Source organism: Thunnus albacares, chromosome 6, assembly GCF_914725855.1.
Source record: "Thunnus albacares chromosome 6, fThuAlb1.1, whole genome shotgun sequence".
NCBI lineage: Eukaryota > Metazoa > Chordata > Actinopteri > Scombriformes > Scombridae > Thunnus > Thunnus albacares.
The window spans coordinates 1277501-1297648 of record NC_058111.1 but is presented as its reverse complement, the minus strand read 5'-3'; the positions used below and the strand labels follow the sequence as shown (position 1 = coordinate 1297648).

At 40.2% G+C, this 20148-nt stretch overlaps 1 protein-coding gene across 4 annotated transcripts in view; it reads right to left on the bottom strand.

The window, feature by feature from the left end:
- Positions 1 to 8300: 8300 nt before the first annotated feature.
- LOC122983750 (diacylglycerol kinase delta-like) overlaps positions 8301 to 20148 on the bottom strand; it is a 47196-nt gene continuing 35348 nt past the window's right edge. For 3 of the 4 annotated variants that reach the window (XM_044353839.1, XM_044353842.1, XM_044353841.1), the window contains 4 exons: positions 17313 to 17430; positions 15046 to 15176; positions 14743 to 14845; positions 13145 to 13231 (listed from right to left, as the gene is read on the bottom strand). In XM_044353839.1, coding sequence (XP_044209774.1) covers positions 14756 to 14845; positions 15046 to 15176; positions 17313 to 17430 — 339 coding nt within the window. In that variant the 3' untranslated portion in view covers positions 13145 to 13231; positions 14743 to 14755. Of the gene's footprint in view, positions 13232 to 14742; positions 14846 to 15045; positions 15177 to 17312; positions 17431 to 20148 lie in introns of all 4 variants that reach the window. The other variant, XM_044353840.1, reaches the window with a different exon arrangement.

The window sequence follows — 20148 nt, the reverse complement described above, 5'->3', positions numbered from 1 at the left end:
GTGCCATATAGTTTTGAGTTGTTTACTATAATATTATCTCTTGTACTGATGTCTTTACTTTTGTGTCCTTTCAGAAAAAGAGGAAGATGATCACTACACTGCACTATTCTCAAACATCCTTCTGCCAGAAGCGTCTGCATACCTGTGTGCACCAGAGTGATTCTCGGTGGTTTGCACTGTCACCTAATAATAACCATATGTGAACCATGCAAGTATTCCATCTTGGTGTTTATTTACTTGAGCGGCTACACATTTCTCCAACAGTCCAACATGTGGAAGTCAGGGACAAAGATATTTTGTATCAGCCTTAATTAAGAACACTTGTGCATAAAGGTATTGAATGCTACCTACTTTGTGGTTGGACTTTGAGCTTGGTATGAGGTCACACAGAGAGGGCCTACATATAACCTGTGAGGCCTGACCACGAGTTGCTTTCTTCCTTTGTTTCCCCCGAGACAAAGGAATAGCGCCAAAAATGCTGCTTACAGACAATGGGAGTCCATTGCAAACTCCATTTCCAAGGATGCTTTGCAATTTTCACACCTCAGCAGGTAACAGTCAACATACAGCCTCATTGGCGGAGACGCTCCTGCACAGCGGAGCGTCCTGATGACGCAGCCATGACATCACCACCCCTTTAAAAACTGAACGTGCCCTGAAGCACACGCCTTTCCCATGTCACTGAGCTAGGGGGTAACTTCTGTGCCTGTTCCCGTGTGAATCAGCTGACTAAAGGGGGTATCCCACGCACGTGTTTTCCCCTCATTGAAGACTCCCCTCGCCGGACAAGACGAGACTTCGCCCGTGTTAATCCGAACACATTCCCGGATCCGAGAGAGACCGCTGCTGCAACCAGCGTCCTCAAATTCCCTCAAGACAGAAGAAACGCTTCTTCACCGAGTCGTCTCTGCTGTTATCTCCGCCACGCCGCCGAGAGCCAGCTGCCGTGTTTTTCACTGACCGTGCGAGAATGGCCACCGTCTGCATCCGAGCCCAGGACAAAGCCAGACATAAAGACGGATTACACACACACCCTGCTCGCTTTCTGAAGCGACCAAGTAAGAGGCATAAGTCTGGGCAGAGACAGTGTTAATTGTGTGTTCTTATCAGCATCAGTTGCTGTTGTTTAGCATTTAGCTCCGAGTCCATTTTTCCTGCTTTACTCTGAGGAGTATTTTAAGTTTGCTGCCTGTTTAGTTGTGTTCACCACGCTAGACTGTTTTGTGTTTGTCCCGGTCGGGACTACCGCTGTGTTTGTGCCATCGTGAGTCAGAAAGTAAGTTGCTTTGTCGGTCAGAAACCAGACAACGTGCGTTACAGACTGCCGTCCATATGCGCACTGTCTGTGGACAAAGCTTCTCTTCCTCTCACGATCGCTTTCTCTCCTTCTTCCTTCTCTCTTCTGACTAACACACACCGACATCTTTTGCACATCTGATGGTCAGATAACGTCGGACAAAGCTTCACTTTGTCTTTCCTTATCCGCCATCAGACACGTGTGTTTTTCACAGAAGTGGGTGAGTGCGAGACGCCGTCCACCAGGCGGCGCCATCTTGCTTCTGTCTAACCAAGACACCGCCACATTTCTGCCATCCGGTTCACACACATGCATTCCCCTGCATGTGTCCAACCCTGTACATAGCTGTTTGTGTTTTGTTTGGTAGGATTAGATTTTAGGATAGTTGTTTATTGACTGAAGCATTTGTTAACTTTGTTAATCTTGCTAAGTTTAATAAACACTGTTATATCTTTAAAGAGAAGTTCTTCTGTCATTAATATGTGTAATATTGTGAAAAGTGGCTGATTGAAGGAGTCAGAGCTCGAATTCACCCTTCTTTGTTCATCCTCAAATGTTGATATCTCTCAGATATTAACATTCTAGGTGAAGTCCCATTTATGAGACTACCTGGTTTGGTTATTGGTCCCGGTTTCCGGGTGGTGCTCCGTATTTGTTAATTCATATTAATAATTCTATTAATTGTCATAATTAGTTAATTATCTTTGATAATTGATAATTATTGCAAATAATCAACTGTGTTCCTCACAGATCCAACAGTTGGTGCCCGAATTATTGATTAATGTTAACAATATCTTATTTTCATAATTCATAATTATCATAGATAATTATGAATTGTTGCTAATAACCAAACGCACTACTGCCCGTCCCAACATCACTTTTCATTCAAAGAAAATGCAAAGTAAACAAGTACTCTTACTTTTGAATCATCTCTGTGTCTCCCTCTTTCCTATGTGTCCTCATCCTGCCAGTCCTCTCACCTGACTCATTACTTACTTATTTTACACTTATTGACATAAACTGTCACTCAGTTTGGTGTTTAAGAATAAGTTCAGTAGCAGCTGATCTTAGAGAAGCACAGCTTCTGTGTTCAACATTAACTGTTGTCAGCTGCCCCAGCAGTATATGAGAAATACATTTGTTATGTCATGTATATTTTCTTTGACAGCATTAGATAAAACCTAATGGGATGTAAGGCAGGGGCATCGCTAGAGATTTATGGTTAGGGGGGCTAAGCCTTTACCAGAGGGTCTGGGGGGAGGAATTTTTTTTTAATGGACCCAAAATGTCTGTTTGTCATGATTTTTTAGAGAAGCAATAAGTGTAAAATCAACTCAATAGATCTGTCTCTGCATAGTTTGTATTCAGCACAGATCTAATATGACTTAAATGCTTTCCATCCACTTACAACAGGCACAGATCAAGCAAAGGTACTGAAGTCAAGGAATGTTATCTCCTCTCTCTTAGATAAGTTGCAGGTCCTCAGTATGTTATTGATACACAGACTGATGTTTGATGTGTGAACCTCTAAAACTAAAAATTTATGTTTTGTATGAGTTATAGGCCTATGTCATAAAATTCAGTATTAATTTTAACCGAAAGCTTAAACAACTCCCACTCGCTTTCTTCTTGATCACTAACCTTCATCAGACCTGCTCCTTCAGCCCTGTCAGTCTCCTTCATCTTCCTCCTCTTCCTCTCCTCGCCTGTTTTCAGTAACATTTTTTATTAAACTCACATTTAGAAGAACTCAAAGCTTAATGACTGATCAACCAGTTTAAGTTTGTATTTGTCTGAACTGGCAAAATCTTCTCACCTGACTGGCCTTCAGCGGAGTTGCTGCCTTTTTTGAAGAAATGTCGTATTTCCATCTACATGTTGAGGAATTGAGGGACATAAAATTGTGTTATGATCAACACAATGTGACCTTTTCACTGACATTAACTGATTATAAACAGTAATCTATGTCTACTGATATGATTGTTTTGAAATACTTAAGAGGCATATAAAAGCAAAGTATGTAAAGAGCTGTCAGTAACATTATTTCTATCTCTTTTGCTCGTTCACACTTTGGCTGGATGGCTCGTCAGCAGTGGAAACAGCTTAAAGTGATCACATTATTTTCTGACTGTTTCACAGCGGTTACAAATAAACACACCCACACCCCGCACCTCCACACCCTTGATAATGGTGCTGCATTGCCACAATATCATATGTGTATCATGGGAGTAAGGTAAAAAATAAAAATAAAAATAGAGTTACCGTAATTTAATTTTTTCCCCCATGTTTTCATGTATGAAATGACCCAAAATGAAAACTGTAAGCAAACTACTTGATTACTATAAGCAAATTATTTAAACAACATTTGTATAGGACTGATTCTGTCCTGAGCTTTTTGATCATGATTATATAAGCGGTTTCCACTGTATAACGTTAGTATTATATAGCCTATCCTCTTGTCTTTTCTTCACTCAAACCCAAAGTTAGCTAACATGAAGCAAGGAGCCAGGAGAACCATGAACAAAGGAGTAACAACTTGAGGTCTAACTTTAGGTACATTGTGACTTTGGAGATGCAATGGCACAGTTCAATTGATTTTAATGAAAAATGAATGAGAAACTATTGATTTAAACTACTAATGTGCATTTATTTTGGGGGGGCTAAAGAAAATTTATAGGCCCAGTGATACCCCTGATGTGAGGTAAAGTTCTTTACTTGTTAGGCAAAAAACTTTACTCTTGAAGTCTTTTACATAAACTGCTTGTTCTTCTAATAGTGTGTGATGCTACAGTAAATCAGAGGCATGCATACCAGAGTTAAATAAAAAAATATTTATTTGCACAAAAACAGGCAGAACTTTTGTCTCACTCTACAAACCCCTGACTACATTAACCATGGGGGGAAAACACCTGAGGAAGTCCATCAGGTGAAATGGCTGAGGTAAAGCAAAGGGTTTGGAGAAGATAGAAGAGGAAGGGAGAGGAAGAGGAAGAGCTGTGACAGAATTGACAAGTGTGATGGCTACCCTTGCATCTAAAAAAAAAATGCACATCAAACATCATGAAGTATAAAATCCTGGCCTCTTTTTTGCTGCCAAAACATTAGCAGGAAATCCAAATCCAGCATCACCGTCTGGATTTGGTCTTTCAGACACTTGGTGATATTTGTTAAAAATATATCATTTCCCAGAGTAGTGAAATGAACTCCATCATCCAAAAAATGGCCAGGACTTTGATGCTTTATCTGAGGATGATGTACAATGCTTCCACCTACAGACAAAACAAAGGTAGGCCTTCTACAATATATGCTGGGATGTCGTCATTGACTGGTTTAATTGCTGCCCCAAAACTATGGAATCCCCCCCAGCTCACATTTGGGTATTGTGTTGTGGATGTGGCTGCATGTGAGGCGGTTGCTATGATACGCAGGGTATGGATCATATGGATCAATGTTGTTTATAGATGCCAATTTAGCCAGATAACAGTCCCTGGCATCCTTGCTGAGTTTGTGTCTGTGTGGTTTTCTCTCAGTTTGCTTCTGTTTCTCCAGTTTGACGATTTAATGGGGAACTTACTTTAAATCTGGTGTTGTTTACTGAACCGCTCTCTGTAGCTTCCACAGATAATAAACACACATAACTGACAAAGACCGACTGAGATTTTCAAGAGTCATCTTAACACACACTTCTACTCATTAGTCTTTAACTGTGACTAACTTAAGCAGCTCAGGTATTTCTCCTGACATCTCTGTGATGTAAACTTCAGTGACAGCGGTGTGCATGTTGTGATGTGAACACTTCATCATGTTGTCATTGAATCCCACAGTTTATGTTCCCTCCAAATAATTTAAGCAGACATTATAACCTCTGATCTTTGAAAGATGTTTAACTCCACAGGTGCAACAAACTGGGCTTGTGTGTTGCTGTCATTGCAGTAACAATTACACAAGTTAATCTGGCAGAGAAATGTTAAACCCCAAAGATGAGATACGGTTGTTTTTGCTTTGAAACAGGCTGTATGTTTGGGTGTAAGTGTAGTCCTCAGAGCTGAACGGCTCAGTGGTGCAGCACAGTTCATCAGGAGTTCTCCTTTAGATTTAACACATTTTGAAGAAAATACATCAAAATATGGTTAAGAATATTTCTGATCCCACAGTTTCACTAAACTCCATAAACCATCAGTAATGTAAATTAATCAGATGGATGGTCTAGTCTATGAAATGATGAGTGATATAAATCACTGTTTTTTATTCTCTCAGCTGTTACAGTAACATTTATAAAATTATTATGAAACAATTATGAAACTTGAACTTGACCACTGCATTCGCAGGAATATTTTCATCCTTTTTCTAATATTTAATTCATCAAGTGGTGCGATATTTTCACTCTCAGTGATGTGACATCATGTTCAAGCCTTGTCCTATAGGAGATGTGATCATATACAACAAAACAAAAGGTTAAATGTTAATTTAACATGTCAGAATTAAAGCTCCTTTCAGTACTGTGGATGCATCACTCAGCCAGATGTGCCAATAAACTGATTGTCATTCTTGCAAGTCACTGTTTAATTCAGCTCTTTGTGCAGCAAACTTCAATAGTGAATAGAAAATAATCCCAACATGCAACAGCACAACATGCTGTCATCATAAAAATAAACAGGCTACAGTATATGTTTACATGTCAGCTAATAAAACAGTCTAGACGTCATTTCTGATCGACATGAGATAAGACAGAAAGTGTTCCTTCATTCTCCATTCTAGTTTTTAGCAGATGTTTTAATTTGGCTTTGAATGTATTGATAAAACTGAAGCTCTTCATATCATCAGGTAGGACGTTCCACTGAGTTGTAGCTTTCACAGAGAAAGCTGACTGTCCAAATGCAGTGTGATGAAATGGTCCAATCATGTATAGAGGATATTCTGGAGGATCTAATAGAACTTACTGAGCGAGTGAACACATAGTCACATAGTGGAGGAGGACAAACCATTTCACATTTTATAAACTAGGCACAAATTTGAGAATGATCTAAAATTGTCAAAGCTCAGTAAATTGTTTTTCTCCAGAACCCTACAGTGATGGAAATGCATTGGCTTTTTGTCCAGAGTTTTTAGAGTTTGTTTGTATAAGGACTCAAGAGGTTTGATGGCTGTTTCTCCAGCCTGCCTCCAACATGTGATGCAATAAGACATCTGGGAAAGAATCATAGCTGCATAAATATCTTGGCTGCGTCCAAAGAGAGACAGTTTCTAAATTTGCTAAGTTGTTCTTTATGGTTTTAACCGTTTTTTAACATGTTTCTTAAAGTTCAAATTTGGATCCAGTGTCACACCAAGATATTTAAAATCAGTGACTATGTCAATTTTTTCAGCTTTGATGAAAATATCAGCATCAGGAGGTTGTACCATGTGTTGTTTGTTTGTTAAAAAGAAATAAAGTTGTACATTTTGAATTGGACTGAAGAGGAATCCATCTCTTCCCTGAAATCAGACGGTAAAAACATGAACATGATTTGCCTGCTGGTTTAACAGTCTGACTGTTCATAGAGGAGTAAATATTACTGATACCAGCCTCGTCTGGGACTCACAGCCTGCCTACCTGAGCAGCACCTGGACGTCACTGACGTCATTCATTTGACTTTGATAACAGCAAATCAATAATACTGTAGAATGTTTCATATCATTTCATTATAAATTCCATTTATATTTAGTTCAGACAGAAAAAGGTTAAGAAGTGTGTGCTCAGTTGTGAAAATAAACATTGATATGTGAGGTTAAAGCAACTACACACACTCCTCACACAGGACGGCTTTTTATTGATTATATTGTTGGCCTTGGTTACAGGTTTGGCTATCAGCAATAACTAAGGACTATTAAATCAATAGAAATTATTATAAATAATTAAAGCTGCAAGCAGCGTCGGGACCTCGCACTCTGGCCCGTCGGGATCAGATCATTTTGCTTTTTAAAAATGAGGGATATTTCTTACAAGTGTGGTGTGCTTTTATTTTGAAAGTTTGATTCAAATGTGTACTGTCAGGTGTGTAGAGACAATAAGTAACTGCAGCTGGACAGAGAATAGAGAGAATAGGAGGGAAGAAAGGGGGGGGGGGGTGGGGGTGGGGGTTGAATGCAGCTCATTTTTGTAGGATACAGCAGAAAGGTCTATATACATACAGTACATTATATACAAACCTTGTATCAAGTTTGGTGTTATCATTTATTTCACAATAACAATACAATAATAAGGGGAAAAAATGGAGTGAGGGTGACAGTTTAGTGATAAAGTGCTGCAGAAAAATAAAATCAAAACTAAATTTTGTATCTCTGTACTGCAGTTTTTCCTTTATTAGGGCCCGAGCACCTAGCGGTTCACTCACACTCTCCATTCAAATATATGAGTATTTTTCTGTGTTCAGCTGCAGTTACTTATTGTCTCTACACACCTGACAGTACACATGTCAATCAAACTTTAACCAGGTCATGTGGGTTAAAAGTCTTTACTTTTCTAAAAAATAGACTTGATGAAGGAAATTAATTTGTTTTACACACAAACTCATTTTTTCAATTTACTAATTGAAATTCAAGTGAATGGGCCCAAAACTTGCATGATTTTGATGCCACAGGTGTGAGCGAGACAGACACGTCTCACCCTGCAGAAAATTCTCACACCGTTGAGATTTGATGTTTCACCATGACAGAGGAAGTTGCTATAACTTTATCTCAGTGAAGAAGCCCCAGCAGCGGGCAAAACAGTGAACAAAGGAAGTGATGTTTATCTCCTTCTTGCACTGTCTGAAAACAGCCGGGTCTGACGACATCTACATGCCCGTCACAGAAGATCTTCGACTGCACCGCGGCCTCACAGCTTTAATTGAACAGAATATTGTTAAATATTGAACAGCAGTTAATATTGGTGCTATTAGTTGTTTTAGCTCTCAGTTTATTTGAACTGGCAGTTTCAGGCTGTGGGTTGTGTTGGAAATGAAGAATAAGAGTTGAACGAGTGTTTCTATAGTTGAGACATCAACTTTATTTCTGACAGGATGTTTAGTTGTTTCTCTGTACAGAACAGCATGTATTTACACTGACAGCCCTGCAGGGGGCGTATGTACAAACAGAGGTATGACAGCGTACAGTATCAGTATTAATGCATAAATTATCCAATAAATACACAGGATGGATCAGAGACGACGACTTCATGAAAACAGTTTCTGGATGTTGAATCGTGGACAAACAGCAGAACACGAACCTCCAGCAAGGCACTCTGTCGCTGACGTGTTCTCACCAAAACATCTTATTGGTCACAAAATGTAAATATGTGACTGCAGTGTTGCTGTGACCTGAAAGGCCGCCCACTCATCTGATTGGCTGAGCACAGGAGCATCAGGTACAGTGAGGGGGCGTTCCTGTTCTGACATCAGCCAATGGGAAGAGAGGGTGGTCCCGCCACAGAAAAGCTTCCTCAGTTACTAACATGTTCTCTTAAAAAAACATCAGCATGCTAGCAAACAGTGCTAAACTAATCGTTCCTTATTTCTGAACACATTTTGTTGAATAACTGCAAGATCACAATCAAAATCACTAAATGCTAATGAGAACCTTCTGTTGCAGTTAAACCTGTTAGCATATCAGAACATGGCAGTCAGGAACTAAAATATTAGCTTGTAACAGAGCTGCATCAGTCCTGAAGACACTTTTTCATCTTGTGAGTACAAGATAGTAACAATAATCTTGCTCTGTATCTTATTCTGCAAGCAAGATCATTTCTGCATGACTTCACATCATGTAAGAAAAAGATTTGGATCTCCTGTGAGCGAGAATCATCCGTGTCAAGATAAGAACTTGAGAGCACAAGTTATCTTGAACCAAATCAGTCTTCAAACTGGAACTCGGACACATCATAACTTCCTCACAGATGATTCATATCTTACAGAAGAAGTTATTTTACGCACTATTAACTTCTGCATGACTATAATTTGTGCGCACAAGTTATTATCTTGATAGTTCTTAAGATTATCTTGTGCACACATGAACGACATAACAGGAGCACGTTATCTTGATTCATATCATGTGAGCAATAGATATTGATCTTCTGTGAAAAAGAAAACATCTGCGCCAAGATAATAACTTTTACGCATGATATGGATCAAGATAATAACTCGTCAGCTTGGTGATCTTGATCCATGTGTGTAAAAGACTTTAGAAGATAACTTTGAAGCAGAAGATATGATCTTGATCTGGATCATGATAATCTCTTGTGTGCATCATCTTGATCCACATGATGCAGCACAAGGAAATAAATTCTGTCTGTCTGATCTGGATCAAGATAATAAAGGGCGCACAAATAAAGATCTTGATCCATATTCAAGTGCACATTAATGATCTTGTGCACATGTTGTGCCCTCATAATATGGATCAAGATAACTCCATGCAGGAGTTTAACAGATATATAATCTGTCAGGACTTTAAGGGCTCTGACTCCACATGTTCTTGTACACAGTAGAAAAGAAAAACGTCTTTTGACACAGTTCCAGCTTTAAACCGCTGCTGTCTGTTGTGTTTAACAGCGTCTGTTTCTGAATATTTAATAATTAACAAAAAAAAAAAAAACAGCAAATATCTGCTGACGTGATAAAAGCTGGAGTTCAGTTCAGGAACTGAACTCACACTGAGCTGAACTTTAAAGGCCATTTTGACTGATGACGTGAATGTCGACATGTTTGACGACTGACAGCAGAACAACTACAGACACCAACAGCACAGAGACACCGAGAGACAGCGAACACAACCTGCTTTATTCAGCTGGGACCCTGAATGCACCACAGGTGACAAAACAACATTTAATTTGAGTTTGAAATATTGATGCAGACTGAAACTGGCTGCTTTGATATGTTTACGTCCGTCTGAGTGTGAAATCTGATGCATCAATGAAATCGTTGTTATGAGTCACACGAAGTCATTCAGAGTCTCAGCTCACAGTTTAAGAAGCACTGAAGGCAGCGTCTGTTTGTATGAAATAATAAAACATATTTACAGAGTGAGGAGAGTAAAGCTCAGCGTGACTGACAGATATGTGATCGACGGGAGAGTTAAGGCATCACTCGTTAAGATTTGGTTTCTTTGAACTCAACCAAAGTCTGTCTGTTAACTTCCTGTTAGTGGAAACAAAATGAGCTTTAACCACAGAGTTGAAATGATTTTTAACGTGAGAAACAACCGAATATTCCAGAGTTTCCTGCAGTCTTTTCCACAAACATCATAAAACATTTTTACACTTTTCTAGCTTTCTAATCTTCACACAACTATTTCCACATATGTAATGAGTCTGGTTATTGTTTCGGTTTTCATCTACAAACTTAATTAATCACAAGACGTTTATCACCTCAGCTCCACTGCTTCCTGGAGGAAACTCTGCTTTAAACCTTTTCACAGCATCCACGTTTCATTGTTGCTGGTTTGATGCTTTCTGTCAAACCAAACATCAAATGTAAGATGTTAAATAAATGTATTTGTCACTTTTTCTATTAAAAGACCAATTAGTCGATCGGTTATCAAAAACAAGGAGAAATGCCCACAAAACGTTTTATAACAACAAACAGAAAATCCTCAAACTGGAGTTTTTACTGGATAAAAAGCTGAAACTGCTGCTGATGAAGGTTTTCAGTGTTTCAGGAAGAGTTAAGGCTGTTTAATAGAAGATGAAGTCATCAGTCCAGCAGAGCTCAGACTCACCAGATGACACGTCGAAAAGGTTTTTATCTTCATACAATAATGAATTTGACACAAAAATATAAATTCCACTGCAATGTAACTGAACGTTGCATCTTGAGTCTCAAAAATATCATATATGTTCGCTTGGTCCCTTCAAGAGTTTTGGACCCACGACTGTCAATAAAACTGTTTGTTTCTGAAGTAAACTGTTCATTTTTGTTGTCACTCGACAGACAACAGAGAGACTGACGACACGAGCAGAACAACACCGACACAAACAGGAAATACACAGTAATAACAGTAAATGCAGCTGGTTTATGTGGAGAGATCTGATTGTTTGCTGCAGAGCCTCCGTCACACCACCTGATCACTTCGGGAGCGTCTGTCCCGACGTCCCCTCGTCACGTTCACCACTCCCTGTTTTTATAGACACAGACTGAGCTCTAAATATCAATTTATAGAAGAAATAAATATGTTTTAGTACAAAACTCTAGAAGTCCTTCAGTCTGTCCTCTGAGGACAACTCAACACCACTGTCCCGTCCCGTCAGGCGTCCTGTCAGGCGTCCCGTCAGGCGTCCTCTCACTTGGTCTCCATACAGTCACAGAGCTCCTGTCTGACTTGCGTCTGTCTGGGGACAGAAAGTGTTTCTCTAAAGTCTCTTAGCCGCTCGTTTAAAGGTTTAAAGGGTTCTGCTGCATCCTGGTCCAACGTTTCAGGATCCAGAGGAGGTTCTGATTGGTCGGCTGGTAAGGTGGCAGGTAAATCCAACATGTCAAATCTAATGCAACATGTGGACCAGATCCAGCTTATGTTTGATCCAGAACACAGCTGAGATCAGCCAGACTCTGCTGGACACTGAGTCCACATCCTGAAACTGACCTGGAGTCTCTGCTGTTGGTGTTTTAGGACAGAAGACGACCGGCGCTGAAAGATCTCCACATTAACAATCATCCGGTCTGTTATTGAGTCCTGAAATCTTCTCTGCTGCTGCTGTTGGTCCAGGAAGTTTTGGTTTGAAGTGTTTCTCTGGACGGAGCTGCAGAGACGTCTTTGTCTCAGGATTTGGAGAACAAGTGGACTCATATCGGTTGTAAGATAAAAAAGTTCTGAGACGTTCTGTGGTGTCGGTGTGAACGTTTACCTGCAGGTCACATTTTCCTCTTTCAACTCCAGTCAGTTCACTGTTCATGTGAAACTCACTGATGTGTCAAAACACAAAATAACATCCTGTCAATCTAAAACATCGACCTGGTACACTGCAAAAAAATCCATCTTAATAAATCATTTAGTGTTGCATTGTTTAGTAAAGAGTTTCGGTTCTCTGAGTGTCAGTGTTGTAGAGCTGCAACTAACATTATTTTCATGATTCATCGATTGAAGTGTTAAAATTTTGAAAAATTGGCATTCACAATCTCTGAGTCCTCTGCGATGTCTGAATTTGATGGTTTTGTCCGACCAACAGTTCAAAACTTAAAGATTTTTAATTCACTGACAAATATGATCAAGAAAATCCTCACGAGAAGCTGAAACCAGAAAATATTAATCAATTACCAAAATGGTTGCAGAGTAATTTTCAATCAATCGAACTTTGTCTGCTGACGTTCACGGATCAGACCAAACATCCGGTTTCTGCAGGTTCAAAGTTAAATTTAAGACTTTTTCAGCCTTTTTAATTCCACATAAAATGTGATTTCATATCTTTGTACTGATCCTACCGGCCAAAGAAGCTGCTTGTAACAATAATTCCTGGTAATATGTGTCAGAATATAGTTCAAACATCTCAGTCACAGCTGTCATCATGTGTTAAAGCAGCTGCAGTGTGTTTGTTAGAGAGAACAGACGGCAGGAAGCTGAAATCTGTAAAAACACAGATGACATTTTTTTACAGTGTACAGGAAGTCGTGCAGATGAACCCTGGCATCTTATCTGACAGTCCGTCTCCGTGGTGACGACCGGACCAGCCGACACACTCCATCATCTAAAAACAGTCTGCTGAAGGTAGATAAATGTTTGGCTCCACCTCCTGAATGCTGATTGGTCAGTGGGTGAGATGACAAGGCACTGGCGGATCATATGATTGGTTCTCTGTGTCCCTGTGAGGAGGTTCTGGTTCAGGTGTGATGTCATGGACCAGCTGGTTCTGGTTGTGGGTCAGGAGGTCAGAGGTCAGGCAGATGAGGTCGTCGGTAGCAGCAGAGGTAGGAGGAGAGCAGGCAGCGGTTGCTAGGCAACAGAACAACAAGAAGGAGTCAGATGAGTTCAAGATGAAAAGTTTCTGATTTGATTCTAACTGCAGCTCAGATTAAACTTCACTGTCTTATTATATTTATTTATTTATTTATTTATTTATTTATTTATTTATGTATTTATTAATCTGCAGCAGACAGAGCACATTAATAAACGTTATAACAGGGTCTGGATGAATACTGTTTTCTGATTGGCCGTCAGGTGTGCGTTAAAACCGTTTAATGCACACGAAGTTTAATCACCTTCTAAATTCATCCACTACCCGACCTGTAACCATGGCAACACAGCCGTCAAAGCTTACTGGTTATGAAATTTTGAAGAATGAGACGCAGCAGAAGAAAAAGAGACGAAGAAGAAAAGAAAGAAACAAGTGAAAAACAGCACAAGGAACCAAAGAGCTTAAAATGAGGAAGAGGAGGAGGATGAGATTAATACAAACAATCACTGACTGTTCAGTACTACAGTCAGCACTGCAGTCAGTACTACAGTCAGCACTGCAGTCAGTACTACAGTCAGCACTGCAGTCAGTACTACAGTCAGCACTGCAGTCAGTACTACAGTCAGTACTACAGTCAGTACTACAGTCAGTACTACAGTCAGTACTACAGTACTACAGTCAGTACTACAGTCAGTACTACAGTCAGTACTACAGTCAGCACTACAGTCAGTACTACAGTCAGCACTGCAGTCAGTACTACAGTCAGTACTACAGTCAGTACTACAGTCAGTACTACAGTCAGCACTACAGTCAGTACTACAGTCAGTACTACAGTCAGTACTACAGTCAGTACTACAGTCAGCACTGCAGTCAGTACTACAGTCAGTACTACAGTCAGTACTACAGTACTACAGTCAGTACTACAGTCAGTACTACAGTACTACAGTACTACAGTCAGTACTACAGTCAGTACTACAGTCAGTACTACAGTCAGCACTGCAGTCAGTACTACAGTCAGTACTACAGTCAGTACTACAGTACTACAGTCAGTACTACAGTCAGTACTACAGTACTACAGTACTACAGTCAGTACTACAGTCAGTACTACAGTCAGCACTACAGTCAGTACTACAGTACTACAGTCAGTACTACAGTCAGTACTACAGTACTACAGTACTACAGTCAGTACTACAGTCAGCACTACAGTCAGTACTACAGTCAGTACTACAGTCAGTACTACAGTCAGCACTACAGTCAGCACTGCAGTCAGTACTACAGTCAGTACTACAGTCAGTACTACAGTCAGCACTACAGTCAGTACTGCAGTCAGTACTACAGTCAGTACTACAGTCAGTACAGCGGTAGTAGTACTAGTAGTAGTACTGCTCTGAGTGTGTGGGAGCTGCTCATTGGTCGGCTGAGCCCTGGTCTTTGACTTTCAGGCGGCATTTCTACAAACGTTCCTGAACTTTGACCTCGTTTTAACATGTGACATCAGATCAGGATGTAAATAACTTTAATAACATTAATAATAATGAACACTGGTCACCTTGTTGCAGCCGTCAGGCTTCGCTGGCGCTGCTGTTCCTGTTGAGCTCTCTGATCCCCTGCAGGATCCTCTTCATATGACCCACCTTTGTCACTCCCAGGTCCTACACACACACACACACACACACACACACACACACACACACATTATGTACAGAACAGGACAAAGAGAAAACCGCCACACTCTTTGCTTCCGTCCATCATCATCTCCAACATCTACCCATCATGCAGTTAGTCCGCCATGCAGCCCACCAATCACGCGGCAGTGTGAGTTAGCAGTTAGCTCAGAGCTAGCCGGCGGTACCTTCAGGTCCCTCCTCTCCAGGTGGATGAGCTCGGCGCCGCGGACATCGTGTCCGATAAAGATGTCCTTATACTCAGTGAGACACAGAAAGTCCAGCCACGCCCCCACCTCCTCCGTCCCCCACTGGTGAACTGAGACCGACAGGAAGTGGTTGAGACCGACAGGAAGTGGTTCAGATAGACAGGAAGTGGTTTAGGAAAACAGGAAACACCCAGAACAGGAAAGACACCATCTAACAGTGAAGTTAAGGATTTCTAAATTCATGTTTTCTTTGTCATTTTGGGTCTAAATGTGATTTTAAAACTCACATTTTTTTAGAAATATATTTGCAGAGCTCTAAAATAAAGATATAATCTGAGATGAGATTATCAACATTATTCATGACATGAAACCTAAGATGTGAGAGAATGAAAGTGAGGATTGAAACAAACCAAATAACATGATTAAAAACATTCGATAATAAGATTTGAATGTGCGAAATATTTGTTTCACTCTTACAATGTTTTCAATGTTACAAATCTGTGTTTTACAGCGTTGCATTCTGGGATATCTGACAGGATTTTACTTTATTTTGTTCTGAGCTGCGCTGCTGTCAGGAGCTGAACTTCTATGTGTTTGTTTTGTACATCAGTGAAAATAGAAAAGCCGTAGTCTAGTAGAGTCCAACTCAACCATGTAGTTCACAGTTAGTACTCAGATACTTTACTGCAGTAAAAGTACGTAAGTATTATGAGCTTGATGTAGTTAAAGTATTGCAGTAAAAGTACATAAGTATTATGAGCTTGATGTAGTTAAAGTATTGCAGTAAAAGTACATAAGTATTATGAGCTTGATGTAGTTAAAGTATTGCAGTAAAAGTAGTGGTTTGGTCCCTCTGACTGATATATTATTATATATGACATCATTAGATTATTAATAGTGAAGCATCAGTGTTAGAGCAGCATGTTACTGTTGTAGCTGCTGGAGGTGGAGCTAGTTTACACTACTTTATATACAGTTAGCTAGTTTAGTCCAGTGGTTCCCAACCTAGGGGTCGGGCCCCTCCAAAGGGTCAGCAGATAAATCTGAGGGGTGGTGAGATGATTAATGGGAGAGGAAAGAAGAAAAAACAAAGTTCTGATACACAAATCTGTTTTCAGTTTTTGGACTTTTTCTCTAATCTTTGATTTTTGCTGAAATATTGGATCATTTGAACATTTATTGAAATGAAAGCATGTGAGAAGTTTAGAGGGAAAAATCACTATTTGGTGGAGCTGTTAACAACTCATAGACATGTGAAATGTGACCCCGACTACACACTGCTTTTTGTAAGACGTCAAAAGACAAAAAGGTTGGAAACCACTGGTTTCATCTTTAACAATGTGTTGTATTTTAAAAGCTTGTTATATTATCCATTGTGTCAAATCTTCATCTGAAAAGTAACTAAAGCTGTCAGATAAATGTAGTGGAGTAGAAAGTACAATATTTCCCTCTGAAATGTAGAAAGTAGCATCACATGGAAATACTCAAGTAAAGTACAAATACCTCTAAACTGTACTTCAGTACAGTACTCAAGTAAATGTACTTAGTTACTTTCCATCACTGTTATTTATGTATCACAGCAGCAGTAACAAAGGTTTGTGTTGGTTGTGGGTTCATTTTACTTCTGCTGTCCTAAATTAAAAGCTGGAAGACAAAATCAAATGTTGAATTGTGTTAATTCAGTTTATCACAACAGTTTCTGCTGCTCAAACTGAGCTTTGAACCAATCACTGAATGGACTTAAGTGTTTTTAACATCATACAGTACAACGACAAGAATCAAGCTTAACGTTTTAAAACTTTTAGACAGATTTGTAACACTGCAAACATTTATCTGTAACAATGATTTCAGACATTTCAGTCTTATTTTCAAATGTTTTACAACCACAGTTAACACTTTTGATATCATGAATGATGACAGTAATCTCACCTCTATCTCTGGTTCACAGCTTCACACCTGCTTCTCTAAAACATGTCATGTGACTCTGATGTATTTTCATTTAAACTCATCACATTTATGATCCAATTGAAGGTTGTCATGATGAGTTTTAGAGCATCTACACAGAGAACACGACCTGCCACAGCGCCACCTGCTGCTCTGATCAACTCACATAAATATATACGGGACCCAAGAAGAAGCAGCAGCCAATCAGAGTGTTTCTGTCTCTTTAGCCAATAAGAAGAGGCCATCAGATGACATGTGAACCAGATTTAACCAGAACAGAGACTTTAGATGGGAGAGCTTACCGGGCAGAGAGAGAGTCGCACACGTCTCCTTGTTTTTGTTGTTTTTGTCCTTCTTGAACTTCGGGACGAGACGGAACTTTGCGCTCCGACTGCGCTTAGAGAAGTCAGTCAGAGGACCCTGAAGACACAAAGACACGACAGGTAGCGCTTAGTTAAACTTTACACTTAATAATAATAGTTTCAGCTCCTCTAATACGACGTCTGACTGATAAATATGTCTGCTGGTTTCTGATTCTTCTTTTCACTCGTTGGGAACATTTTTATGAATGAAACTCGGCCACACAAACGGAGCGGAAAGGTTCAGCTGCTCGTCGACAGGTGACCTTCATCAGGCTGAAAACCAGAGATTTACAAAGAGTTTGTGAAGTTCAGGTGAGGTTGAGAGGTTTACCAGAAGAAAAGGTTCTCATATGAGGCTCAGTGTTTTCAATGATATATATTTTCTCCTTTTTCGGGAATAAAATTGAAATAGTTCCATTTTTTCCCCCAGACGTGACTGTTTGTCAGCATCACGCAGGTCGACACTTGAGGAGTTTTGTTTAACTATAGTGAGCCAGGCTGTATCAGCCAGTCTGACAGTAATAATATTAATGATAATAACTTAATTATATAACATAGTTCATGTATAAAATGCAACGCAAAATACTAGGACTGTAGTCAACCAAAGAAAATGTTGGTTGACTAAAATCGCACATGTAACAGGACAGAGTGCGCAGTAAACTCGGCAGTCACACATTTCTCTGTTCTGTATTTCTCTGTTTAGCATCTTCAGGCTAGGCTAACCCATTGTTGCTAACTTTGGAGCTAACCTCCTTCACTTTTCCAGCATTTGGGGAAACAACAGACGTGACTTTTTAGCATTTATTAACTGACACACTGTAGTCTGTGCTGTACATTTACTGCCAGACTGACAACTTACTACTAACCTTTTCCTCTGCTCCGCTCGCATCCACCGTCACCTCTCTGCTCCTCGCTCTTTCCCGCTCGCTACGCAAACATACTCCTTAACGGAGCCGCGCGACCAGTGGTTTCCCAGGCAACGACGCAGAGGTTGACTCACGTACCGGAGCAGCGCAGCACAGAGACTCCCAAACGCTGTCGGATATCAAATATTAAAAATATATATTTTTGGCCTGGCGGGGGTTCTCGTTGTGTCATTCTGGAGAAACACAGATTCAGTAACCGTTCAGTAACCGTTGAGTACAGTTAGACCCAGCAGGCTCCATCAGGTTGGGCGAGTTCAAAGTTGTGAAAACAACGGGGGTGTTTTGAACACATACATAACAATAGTTTATTTGAGGATTTTCAGTCAGGATTTAGAGCGCATCATAGCACAGAGACAGCACTGGTGAAAGTCACAAATGACCTCCTAACTGCATCGGACAAAGGATTTGTCTCTATACTTGTCCTGTTAGATCTTAGTGCTGCATTTGACACAATTGACCATCAAATCCTTTTGCAGAGACTGGAACATTTAATTGGCATTAAAGGAACTGCATTAAGCTGGTTTAAGTCTTATTTATCAGACCGATTTCAGTTTGTACATGTTAATGATGAATCCTCCGTGAAGGCAAAAGTTAGACACGGAGTTCCACAAGGTTCTGTACTTGGACCAATTCTATTCACCTTATATATGCTTCCTTTAGGTAACATTATTAGGAAACACTCCATAAATTTTCATTGTTACGCAGACGATACCCAATTATATTTATCAATGAAGCCAGATGAACCCAATCAGTTAACTAAACTCCAAACATGCCTTAACGACATAAAGACCTGGATGACCTGCAATTTTCTACTACTAAATTCAGATAAAACTGAAGTTATTGTGCTTGGCCCTAAACACCTTAGGAACACATTATCTAATGACAAAGCTGCTCTGGATGGAATTACCCTGGCCTCCAGCACCACCGTAAGGAATCTGGGAGTTATCTTTGATCAGGATATGTCCTTTAACTCCCACATAAATCAAATCTCAAGGACTGCCTTTTTTCACTTACGTAATATCTCAAAAATCAGGCACATCCTGTCCCTAAAAGATGCAGAAAAACTAGTTCACGCATTTGTTACCTCTAGGCTGGATTATTGCAATTCCTTATTATCAGGCTGCCCTAACAAGTCTCTAAAGACTCTCCAGCTGGTCCAGAACGCAGCTGCACGTGTTCTGACTAAAACTAGAAAAAGAGATCACATTTCTCCCATTTTAGCTTCACTACATTGGCTTCCTGTAAAATCTAGAATAGAATTTAAAATCCTTCTCCTAACTTACAAAGCCCTTAATGGTCAGGCACCATCATATCTTGAAGAGCTCATAATACCGTATTACCCCACTAGAACACTGCGCTCCCAGTATGCAGGCTTACTGGTGGTCCCTACAGTCTTTAAAAGTAGAATGGGAGGCAGAGCCTTCAGCTATCAGGCTCCTCTTCTTTGGAACCATCTACCGGATTCAGTCCGGGGTGCAGACACCCTCTCTATGTTTAAGAGTAGGCTTAAAACTTTCCTTTTTGATAAAGCTTATAGTTAGGGCCGACCAGGCTCACCTTGGATCAGCCCTTAGTTATGCTGCTATAGGCCTAGACTACTGGGGGACTTCCCATGATGCACTGAGCTCCTCTCTCCTCCTCCTCCTCTCCATCTGTATGCATTCATGTAACATCACTGCATGTCACTAACTTTGCTTCTTCCCCGGAGTTTTTTGTGCTTTCTCATCTCACAGGAAAACCTGACTCCCGGGCCGAACCTTCGCGGTTCTTCACAGTCCTGATGGCATCCTTCCCTGTCTGTTGATGCTTGTGCTTGTTGTTGTTTGTTGTTGTCATTGTTTTTCTGCTGT